At 35.6% G+C, this 12746-nt stretch overlaps 1 protein-coding gene across 2 annotated transcripts; it reads left to right on the forward strand.

The window, feature by feature from the left end:
• Positions 1-649: 649 nt before the first annotated feature.
• Positions 650-8508, forward strand: LOC110463788 (NADH-ubiquinone oxidoreductase subunit 8-like). Of its 2 annotated transcripts, none has more exons than XM_021518645.1 (6): positions 650-746; positions 3104-3172; positions 4670-4759; positions 5720-5892; positions 6857-6985; positions 7905-8508. In XM_021518645.1, exons 1-6 carry the CDS (start codon positions 710-712, stop codon positions 8034-8036), a joined length of 630 nt encoding a protein of 209 aa, XP_021374320.1. In that variant the 5' UTR covers positions 650-709; the 3' UTR covers positions 8037-8508. The 2 variants fall into 2 exon arrangements, with proteins under 2 accessions (XP_021374320.1, XP_021374321.1); XM_021518646.1 differs by lacking the exon at positions 650-746 and adding an exon at positions 1307-1345.
• The last annotated feature ends 4238 nt before the right edge of the window (positions 8509-12746 follow it).

Consider the following 12746-nt stretch of genomic DNA (forward strand, 5'->3'; position numbering starts at 1 on the left):
AACTGCCTTCTTTGACGAAGTGTTCCATTTTGGGTGTTCAAACAGCGTAAAATTCGAAGTTAATCTGACTCTCTTTAATGAGCTATATAAATAGACACATGTCCTGTTAATAATTAACCTAGAAATAAAGAGTATGAAGGCTAAAGGCATGTATTGTTTCAGTAACTTTATAGGAAATTTTCAATATTTCTCTTTAAAACAAGTGTTCAGATTTTGGGTACCCTCACCATACAGTGGTACTTAATTGTCATAATTGCTGTTAACATCAGCATGCCATATATTTTGCATAAATAGTGCCCCATCTAATCTCAGCGCACAGCGCCTCCTTATTTGCTGTACATTCGCGTATCCGGTTGAAACGGTTGAATCGGTTGAACCTGTAAAGAAAACGACAGGTACAGATCTGGACCGAGGCTAACCTCATGAAAATTTGGTACTAAAATGCTGACTATTGCCAATTTGCGTTATTTCTTTCTTAATCAAAGTCCAGACACATTTAGTTTTTAAGATACGTGATGTAATTCAGTGGACGCGTAAAAGAAGGGCATACTGTTACATTGTTTTTTATTTTCCGAATCTGTGCATTTTTAGCTCTGCTTATAGAACGTTCGTTCGTACGGGTACCGTTTCAACAGGGATACGCGAATGTACGTAGCCCGGGATATAATGAATTAACTCCCTTACTAATAACTCTTACAGCAGGACAAACATGGCGACCCTGAAACTGTTTTCGGCGACTAGGGCAGGTAAAATGTGAAGTAGTGAAGCTCAGAGTTGTGATGTTTGTAAATATTAATATGTGATATATCCCAATTCCCTCAAACATGATTGCAATCAATTAATTTGAAGTACTATTATAAAATAAAGTGATCACGTTGAATGCGCACATTCGAACAGTGTAACCTTCAGCTGTTACAGAACGCAATTACGATCATTTTCTAACCAAGTACACTTTTTTTTAAATGATACTTTACCTAAACGTGTTGAATGAGTACACCAATGGAAAAATCGAACTGTTTCTTGAATATAACACTTAGAGCATTAGGTATTGTAATAATCCTGCATTTGGGTAACAGTTACCCATTTGAGTATCAATTTTATTACTGAAATGGGGAATAAAGTGAAATAAAAACACACAAAGTTCTTTTAAACACTTGGAGCAAAAAGGGCGTCATTCTGTCAACTAATTCAAATAAATAACACAATGAAGTACATTTGTGCATAAAAAATTATCAATTCTGATTTTTAACTTTTTGTGAAAAGGACAACCCATATCACTGACTTTGTTCTCCATTGACTTCAGTGTGTATACAGTCAATGGGACTATCCAGTGCAAATGTGACAGGTGAGCATGATTTTTTAATTGTGCTGTTTATAGCTACTCTACGACACACAATAAGCAAAGGAGGTGATACAATGTATCATTTTCACAAAAATTTAGAGTTGTAACTGAATTTACATATATTTTCGTACACAATTGTACTTCATTGTATTTTTAGGTCACCTGAGATTTGCTCAAGTGACCTATTCTGATCGATTTCAGTCCGTCATGCGTAAACTTTTCACATTTTCAACTTCTTCTCAAGAACCAATGGATGGATTCTTTTCAAATTTGGTCAAAATTGGGATTCCTTCCCGAACCCCTGGGGCCAGGGTGAGGCCCCAAAGCGAAAATTAACCAATATTTCAAAAATCTTCTTCTCCAGACTCGGAGGTACTACAGTCATTTTCATTGCATGGATGGACAGATCATCAGGGGCTTTATTTAAATTGTAGGATGCCCGAGCAATCCGTGGGGAGGGGGTAAAGTTTACTATAGTTTATATAGGGAAATAACACTTTTGGGTATATTTTATCCATTTTCAGCAGAAAATTACTCAAACTTAGTCAGAATCATCTTTGGTGAATGAGGGTATTACATTGGATTCCTGCCCCATCCTCAGGGGCTAGGGCGGGCCCCAAAGGGAATATTTTCAATATTTTCAAATTCTTATCCTTTGATGACATGACAAGTATTGTATTTCACTTAGTTTACATGCTGATTTCAACATCACATCTAAACAATAAAATTAAGCTACCTATGGTATAACTCAGGTGACTGCTAAGGCCCTTCGGCCTCTTGTTTATTTGATTATGTTGAAAGAATGACCCCCTTTTTTGTTTATAATGTGTAAAAGAACTTTGTTTGTTTTTATTTCACTTTATTACCCATTTCAGTAATAAAATTATTACTGAAATGGGTAACTTTTACCCGAATGTAGGATTATGTTACCCGAATGCAGGATTATGTTACCGGTATGCAGGATTATTACCCATATGTGCCGTTGTGCCCACCCTGTTGATTGTACTGAATGCTCTCAGTGACTACTACGCACTGTTGTAGTCAACTGAGAATACAAGTTAGTGGTATGTTATTGTAACAAAAAGTTAGACTTACATGTAAATTGATAACTTTTTGTGCACAGGTGTACCTCATTGTATGTATTTGGTTATATTGAATAAATGACGCGCATTGCTGTTATCAATATTAAACAGAACTTTTATGGGGGGTTTTCCCCACTTTATTTCACATTTCAGTAATAAAATTGTCACTTTAAACAGTAATTTCTGTTACCCAAATACAGTATTATTACCCATATGTGAGGCTGTGCCCAACCTAGCTGCAATAATGTAGCTTTAAGACGACAAGAGATTTTTTTTATATAAAGGAGGCCGGGTATTAATATAAGTACTATGCCCAACCGTTTTCATTCTGGCTCATGTCAGTGTACACAATTTGTTATGGCCTCATCAATTTTCATCAAAATGTTACAAGATGGAAGCAAATTTGGTTATCGCATATATTCAGAACATAAACATTAACATATGAAACATTAACCATGACTATCGAAGAAACACTTTGTTGAAAATGTTCTTGTTACAAGAGCATTTTCAACAATGTTTTTGACTGAAAAGTGATATTTGATCACATGATTTTGTGCACAGTTGCACAGCATTTAAAATTACTATAATCATTTAAGTACTCACTACTGGTATGATTATAGACAACTTATATTTGCCTATACCTGTACATCTATTCTGATATCAATGAATTTTGTTGTAGCTCATGGCCATTTACAGAAACTAGTACGACCAGGAGCTTGCATGTATCAGCAGAAGCGGTCAAAATACAGTAAGTATCAGTAAAGGACGGGGCAGATCATAATCATTCCTCAGAAAAACTGACATTCTGACTCACTGTACGTATATATATATAGAATCAGTCACCTGATAGTTAGATACAGTGTACATGTGGAAGTATGAAGATATATTTCATCGCAATCTTATATTAAACTGTATTCAGTGGGTCTTATTCCTTTCCCTTGTGAATAAAAGAAAAACTTCCTTGCTGAAAAAAGCTTTCTTGTGAATGTTTTATGGTACTACATGACAAGCACATGTAAATGTAATATATAAGTTGGTCAAAGGTCAAGGTCACTGTTACTATGAACTTCTTCTCAATAACATGAATTCCCTTATGCCAATAACACGCAAACTTCATACATTGCTTCCTCACACCAAAAACACATGCATAAAATTGATTTCTTTTCAGGTCCTTTTTTTATTTGGGGTTTTATGTCCTTGCACCATCTAAGGTCATATGAGGGCAGAGAATTTCTGGGTTAAAGGTCAAGGTCTCTTGTTATATATAGATCATTACATTCTGCACTACAAAATACCTCATGATCAAAGAACAAACAGTGTCATTCATCAACGATACACATACCCACTTTATATATTTCCACTAATCCTAAAGGAGTTATTTTTAAATAATGTTTTAAAGGGGCTGGTCGGGGAAAAAAATACGAAATAAATGGGTCTAAATGCGTTCTCTGGCCTTCCGAAAGTTATACCACGGCAATATGATGGTCGAGTTCTGCTTGCAATGTCCAGTTTTGACACTGAAATCTCGGGGAAGCCCCGCGTAAAGTTAGCGCAGATCTATTTATATATGTCACGTGGTTGTTTCGAAAGTGAGGCAGTGAAGATAATAACAAGAGCACGCCGTCATGTGCCATGTCGGACTCAACTAGCGGACAAGACAGCAATACTATACTTAAATAATTGTTTTCAAAGGTCATGTATGATGGAAGTGTAGTATTCCTACCTATATGTTGTTGTTATATATAACGGTATTGATACCTCGCGCCTGTCATGACTTTTGCATGCATCTTTTTCTTTCGCTACGATGTTTACATTTGGCCGTGTTGATGATGCGCGTGCGGTAAAATTACATCACTAAACTGGGTCAATTGAGAGTTTTAGACTGTAAGGTGACGATTTAGGATTTTTAATATAATTATAATTTTTACTCTTAGGGAGTGAATTTCAGCAAAATTTGAATCGATATATATATTTCATAAGAAGGTATTTTAAACATGTATATGCCATTTTAGCAAATATGACATTTTTTCCCCGACCAGCCCTTTTAACTACATGTACCATATTTATCTATTTTTTTCTTCTTTTTTTTTTGAAGAGAATTTACTGAGCTTTGTAAACATTGTGAATTCACAATCTCTAAAGTAATTGCCATACATGTCCTGTAAACGGCTGAAGCAGGGTGATTTATGATGTATTTACCTGTTGACTTCCTATGACTCAATCAGCTTTTCTCTTTGTTTTTTAGTGGACGTAAGCAAACCTCCAGATGCTACTAGTTTTGGTGGAATGACCAGTGACCATGTTGCTATTCTGTTCTTCAGGGAAACTCTAAGAGGTAAAGAGAGTACAGTAAAATCTGTTTAAATTAAAGGCTGATGATGACGATTCAACCTCCTTCCTATCTCAACGGTTCGCTTTGCTTGTCCAGGATAATTTCCCCTTAACAGTCCTGTTTCACTGCCAAAAACTGCATTGGTATTATTTTTTCTGGCAGGACTATATAAAGATTAAATGAAAATTGTTAACGGCAGTGTTCTGAATGTAAAAAAAGTAACAGGGCCAGACCAGAATTAGAACACTTGGATCATAATTAGTTACACTGTCTCTCTAACCAACAGTTTGAACTGAGCGACATGGTCAACAGCAGGACCCTGGTTCCAACAGTGCCATAGTTATATCAAAACTAAAATAAATTGTTGCTGTATGCATGAAAAACCACGAAGGAATTCTCTATTATTTTCTCTGCAGTGGGACCGGGATTCTTTAGAAACTTCAGCAATTCTGCTGGAATGTTAGGAACACGAAAGTCGTGAAACATCCCAAATTGAATTAAGTTTTCAAGCCAGTCCTGGCTGTTTTCTATTACAATACATGAACTTAACCACTTTCATATGAATACATGGAATGAGTCAAATACCTCTCTTTGAACACTGTATCAGGCAATCCCGGTAGTCCTCCCTTAATAAACTTTACAATTGGATTATGATGTGTCAAACACCACTTAGAAGTACTCAACTCCTCTTACTTCTTCCATAATCTCATAGTCTAGAAGCTAACAAGGCAAAAGGCCTCTGGTTAAGGAGTTAGTGGTCCGGCTCTGGCAACTTTTGTTTGACTTTTGTTTCAGTAGGTACTTTTTGTGTACACCCTAAACCACAATAATTTTTGCCGGATGCCAAAAACAATTTGAGTTTTATATTTTTATCAAACCCATAGACAGTTTATGGCTTTAATTTATCATTAGAGAGATGTACAACAGGAGTTGATGTTTATCTTTCATGTTTTTCTTTCACAGGACTTGGAATCATATCAGGTATGATGTTTAAAGAGCCTGCCACCATCAACTACCCATTTGAGAAGGGACCTCTGAGCCCACGTTTCCGAGGAGAACATGCCCTTCGTCGTTACCCATCGGGAGAAGAGAGATGCATTGCATGTAAATTGTGTGAGGCGGTTTGTCCGGCTCAGGTATGTATCATAGGCTATGTGATTATCATTGGCAGGTAAAGAAACTGCTTGATACTAAATAGTTCTTGTTAGCTTACCTAAGTGTCCATCTGTCAACTTTTCATCTAAAAGAGTAGAAGTCCAGAACTGCTCAATAGATTTGGACCAGGTTTGATGTAAAGTATTATTGGGACAAGTGTACTCAAGATTGTATTCAAACACAAAGATAATGGCCCCTGGTTGCAGACGGGCAGAGTGCTAGCCAAAACATTAGGGAAGGGATTGAAAATCTTGCTCAGTAGGGGCGAGGTGGTTTTAATATGATTTTGTACAGTATATTGCTCCCTGGACCAAGGGGAAGTAGCTTTTTATCATTATTGATTGAAAGGTGTGACCTCTTTTTTTCAGGTTGTGTTTATGTTTGCTAACATGTGATATTAGTAAAGAGCATCTGAGCTATTCAGGTCCCTGGGCCTTTTGTTCAGGTTGTGTTTATGTTTGCTAACATGTGAGTTTTTGGTAAAGAGCATCGGAGCTATTCAGGTCCCTAGGCCTTTTGTTTCAGGTTGTGTTTATGTTTGCTAACATGTGATATTAGTACATTTAAAGAGCATCTGAGCTATTCAGGTCCCTGGGCCTTTTGTTTCAGGTTGTGTTTATGTTTGCTAACATGTGATATTAGTAAAGAGCATCGGAGCTATTCAGGTCCTTGGGCCTTTTGTTTCAGGTTGTGTTTATGTTTGCTAACATGTGATATTAGTAAAGAGCATAGGAGCTATTCAGGTCCCTGGGCCTTTTGTTTCAGGTTGTGTTTATGTTTGCTAACATGTGATATTAGTAAAGAGCATCAGAGCTATTCAGGTCCCTGGACCTTTTGTTTCCAGATTAATATTTCATATTTGTTGCGTACTGATCAATGCACATTTTGCTGTTTTGAAAAATTGATGAAAACTTTCCTTACTCAAGTCTTTCTTTCTCTGTTCAGGCCATCACCATAGAAGCTGAACCGAGGGCGGATGGCAGTCGTCGGACGACAAGATATGACATTGACATGACAAAGTGTATCTACTGTGGCTTCTGTCAAGAGGCCTGCCCTGTGGACGCTATTGTTGAGGTAAATATCTGAGATAATGTATCATCCTCTTAAATAAAACATGAATGTTGATGACTTGGAACTGTAAATCAGTGGCATGTGATGGCAGACATAATACTGGCCTCCTGACATGTAAAAACTTTTATATTATTTGTGATCTCATATGACATAACTTTAACTTCCCTTTACAATGCTTCTTTTTAGAGAATTTAACACTTCTTTTATGTATGAATGTATATGTCATTGAGGGCTACTTTAGAGAAATCATTTATCAAATTTCACATGAAATATTTTATTTATTGTACTCCTTTTAGAGAAAACTTGTTATTATACATTACCAAAAAGTTCTAATTTTGAAAGAAGTTAAGTAAAGTAAACAAGTAGGCAATGGAACCAAACTGAGAATCAATTTTGACAAATTTATTATACGTCAACAGCAAAGATAGCTGTGTGTATGTCGGGGGAGGGGGACTCGTGTCAAACAGTCTGTCCCTCCGTCGCTAGACAGAAGTTGTCGTAAAATACATTATTTATACATTTTATAATGTTTACCCTCTCAGGCATTGCGCAGAGTATTTCTCAAGAATAGACTTCAATGAAACTTACTTTGCACACTTGATCAGTATGCAAGTTTCATTTTCACATAGCTAAGGCTGTCCATTCTTTTCGCAAAAAAGGTAGTTGATAGCTGTAGCCATCAGACTAATTTTGCATTCTACAGGTACATGTCTATCAAGCATACTTCTGCATGGTTTTGTCATCAAGGAATGTTGATATACATTTGGATCGGCAAATTGGAGATACATGTATTTAAGTTCGTTTTTGCCATATATTTCTAGCTGAATTTGTTTTTTAAACGAGGATAAATCTAGATGTCAATTCATGCAACCTGTCAGTATCTAAATGGTATCATGTTATGACTTTTTTTTACCACTTTCAGGGTCCTAACTTTGAGTATTCAACAGAAACACATGAAGAGTTACTATATAACAAGGAAAAGTTGTTACACAACGGAGATAAATGGGAGGCAGAGATTGCTGCAAATCTACAGGCCGACCACCTCTATAGATAGTTCCCTAGTGCTATAAACACTGACAGATTGTACATACTCACTAGTGTGATATAGGGTTATATAAAAACACTTGACCTCATTATGCAGTGTATTAATTTGGTATGTTGCACTGGAGGATGAAAATTGACTTTTTTGAAATATGAAGTCAGTAGATTGTTTCAATACAAAACTAACAAAAAATAACATTCATGTTTTTAGCTTTATTATTAAATATTGATAAATACTGCAATATTTGGGTAGTATTGTGATCCATGTCAGGATCTTGACATGCCATCTCTATTTTGTGACCTACTTCAAACATTAAAAGAAAAATCTGTAGGGCTTGTGGTGAAAATATCATGCCAAATATGTACTAAATTTGAACAGCTTAAAGTTACTTGTTGCATTTATGGATATACCATTGTGACTTTAGCCCTGTTTTGTAAATATATGTGACGGATGTTATGATGTGAATAAACAAAACAAACCTGAACTCCTTGTGCGTGTATGCTTGCTTTAATTACTTTTAGCTCACCATCATCATATGGATGTTCAAATCACCCTTCATCTGTCCTTAATCAAACTGTTAGTGCTCTTATTCCAAGATCTGGACAGATCTTTCTCAAATTTCATATAAGTGAATTGCTTTCCATAGGGTCATAGTTGTGCTCTGCAGTGCATGTTTTATGGCCACCAGACAGCCATCTTGGATTTTTACCGTTCAAATTTGTTACAGGTATTTGTAAAAAAATAATTAGTGGGCCATTTAGTTCCTTCAGTCTGTCTCAAAATGAAACATGCACAACTAAGGACCGAAAGAAACCTACATATGAAATTTTAGAAGGAGCTGTCCAGCACTTGTTGAGAAATAGCAATAATAACATTTACCTGCAAATCCAAGATGGCTGTCGGGCTACCATCTTGTTTTTCCTATAAGTCGTAAAATGAAAGAAACAGCAATAACATAAAGTTTAAGGACAGACTATATATCATCTGATGGTGGGCTAAAAAAAGGATTATTCCAGATATAAGAATATGAGGAGGGGCGCTTAATGATGATTTATTGGGTCACAAATACAATGTATTTGTTAACATTTGTATAGAGGGTCCTTGAAAAAAGTCACCCTCACCCCCTATTTATGTCTGGAATAGCCCAAATTCAAAAGAACAACTGATGATTTTAACATTTTTTATTAATCAATTTTGTAACAAGTTATGAATTCTTCCCTTTGGTCAATCTTATCCCTGGGAACACTATCCCTTGAAACAATCTATTTTTTAACCGATATTCTAGAGAAATCCACAAAAAGCCTAGCATACAAAACCTACTGTAATATATGGACATGTTAATATTGGACGGAGAAACACTTTTCACCACAAAAAAAAAGTGGAAAGTCTGACTTGTTACAAATTAAATCTCAAGTAAAATATAGTTTGCAATTTCATATTTATTAAAAACAAATTAATGAATTTAAAGATTCATGCAGTAACAGGTTTAAGACATCAATTTAGAATTATTCACTCTTAAACACAAACATTCATCTGTAAGTTTTAAACCTGTATATAAACCCAGAAAATAATTGTGCTTATACTTGTAAAATGACTTTTCTTTCACTTGTGATCATCTCACTGTAAAACATGGTATTATATACATAATTATATACCAGGGTATATATATTATATAAGTAGAAAAATTATCCTCGCAGACGGAGGTATTTATTGCTTGTTTGTCTCTTTTTTTGTCTTCGGGAAAAAAAATAGTGGGCTGCTCTGGAAACTTAAATTGACATGTCCATATAAATATGGTGTATATAGACTGAAAATTCTCCACGAAGAGATTAATGTACTAAAAATCAGTTGTTGAATATTTCTGCATGAAATATATTCTGTATGTATGTCAGAAAAAACTTTTGCCCTGTCAAATACAATGTATTTGCCTCTCGGTTATAAAATCCATATTTACCCAGAGTTAATTTTGCCGTTCACAACTATAGTTGCTATACATGGTATACTATACAAATATTTGCCGTCATACAATAAAAGCACACTGAATGTAGCATCAATATGAACTTTTTGTTAATAATACACTTTCTAAGGACTATGTATAGGGCCCCTTGGATTACCGTTGGTAAAATACAGTTAAACACCTGTAAATGTCAACAATGGAACTGATGGAACTGAGAATAATATCGCTATAATTATTTGTTTTTTTCCCCATGATTTCCATTGCCTGCTCCACTCTCTCAACAAAACATAATCTAGCTAGCAAACATAATTTAAATTATTTTCGGTATAACAATTTTTTTTATGACAACCAATCTCTATTATAGAGTTAACAATCTTCTGTTAGTAAACTAAAATTCTTTTAGGTTGAAAATTATGGTACATATATTTTCTACTGCATCATTGTTTGTGGTTGTCTTTGATTGTGTGGTATTTGCCTGTTGATCTAGAATACTTTCCATGTGCCCAAATGAGCAAGCAGCTTCCCTGTAATAAACTTAAGCAAGGTAAACAGGTTCAAAATGTGGTGACCCATTTACATTTTCATCTACCGGTATCTCCAAATTTAGTATTATACATGCATCATTTTGTTGAAAGCTAACAAAAATATCCCACTTTTCTGTACAATTTTGCAGGAAACATGTATACATAATTTCAGGTTACATTATCAATCCCAAACCAGCTTAACATGAACTTTAATTTATTGTGGGAAATTGAAACATAAAAAATAAAAAATGAGAGTGTAGTTTAATTAAAATAATATATAAAGGATATTTAATGATTTATTATTGAATACCACTTACATCTAACAATTACAGCAGAATATATGCATAATATATTTCACAAGTGTGAGGCCCAAATAAAAAATATAGGTACATTAATTCCAGTGACAATATAAGTGGAACGTAATTGGCATTTTCTATACAACAACATTTCCAAGAAACAAGTTTCCAAACAAACATCACATGATTTTGTGGTCGTTGATTACAAGTTAGAGGGCCATGTGTGAAGGTCAATCAGTAATAAGTCTACTTTGTCAGCAGTGTATGATTAGTTAAATTAGGATGGAAATATATATTATGAAAGGTTCTTTTTTTACAACCAATAAAATGTTCTATGTGACGTTTCGATGTCTAGTACGATATGTACACTGTTACCTTCATCAGACAAATGACCAATGAAGCGTATGCACACAAAGGTGTAAAATGTGTACGAGTCGTCCACAACATCGATGTCGATTTCAGCTACGCTGTAAGCGTATGTACAACAGTTGCCTTGTTATATATGTACCAAAATGACTCGAATCAGCATACTTGGTCATAGATGTGCGAGAGTCTTTGATCCCCTCGTCTCAATTTAGAACTGGGATAACTCCAAAGTTTTGGACAGAGAGCAATCTGTTCAAGCGGTAGATAAAGGAAGCCATCTGAGTACGCCGCAGTGGGCCAGTTCTAAATCGAGACGAGGGGGCTCAAAGACTCTCGCACATCTATGACCAAGTATTAAACACCTTTGTGTGCATACGCTTCACTGATGAAGGTGACAGTGTACATATCCTACTAGTCATAGAAACGTCACATAGAACATTTTATTGGTTGTGAACTTATCAACCTGAAGAAAATGTTTAGAAATAGGATGGAAATAGTTGAAATTTGATATCCTTCATACAAAAGAGATATCTACCAACTAATCAGATATGAAGTCAGGAACCTCACACTAGTGTGTTTTGCATATGGTTATAACAGCTGTCAGCCTGTGTTTACCAGAAGTACACATGCCCCTCGAACTCCCCCCTCATCATCACATGACATATACCAGAACGAACACATGCCCCACTCTCGTCATCACATGACATACCAGAAAGAACACATGCCCCACTCTCGTCATCACATGACATACCAGAACGAACACATGCCCCACTCTCGTCATCACATGACATACCAGACCGAACACATGCCCCACTCTCGTCATCACATGACATACCAGAACAAACACATGCCCCACTCTCGTCATCACATGACATACCAGAACGAACACATGCCCCACCCTCGTCATCACATGACATACCAGAAAGAACACATGCCCCACTCTCGTCATCACATGACATGCATATCTAAAAACTGGTTGAATCTGGAGAGAAAAATATTCTCTAAAATGATGTCTGGAAAACCATTAAGTTTTCTATTTGTATGTATTACAGTTTTATATGTACCAACAATGATGAAAATTATCCTGCGTCAAGTGGGGAAATTGGTGCGCTATACTTAGTCTCTAATGATGTCATGCTTGACAACGAGGCTGCACACCATTTTGAATGTACTAAACAATGCATATTCTACAACTTTATGCTATTATTGACATCTGGTAAAAGTTTCTTACAAAAAGTTGTAGAACAATTGTGTAGTTAAGTATATATTTTGGCGTATGTGCCAAAATAGCAACTAGTTATCTACTGATGCTTCAACCGCAGAATGAACGAAAGATCTACATATATATCTTCCATATATACCTGCCAAGTCACTGGCATCTGTGCAGTCGACTTGCAAACAACCTCCATGACCTGTCTAGAGTGACATCTATGACCTATCTAGATTGACCTCCATGACCTGTCCAGATTGTTTAAAAAAAAAATTGTGTAAACTTTTCAAAGTAATCAAAAGCATTAGTATGGCATTTTAATTATTAAAATATGTCTTTTAATATGCTAGTATGTCTTTTCTAAGGAGT

The sequence above is a fragment of the Mizuhopecten yessoensis genome, unplaced genomic scaffold (genome assembly GCF_002113885.1).
Source record: "Mizuhopecten yessoensis strain PY_sf001 unplaced genomic scaffold, ASM211388v2 scaffold10929, whole genome shotgun sequence".
Classification (NCBI taxonomy): Eukaryota; Metazoa; Mollusca; class Bivalvia; order Pectinida; family Pectinidae; genus Mizuhopecten; species Mizuhopecten yessoensis.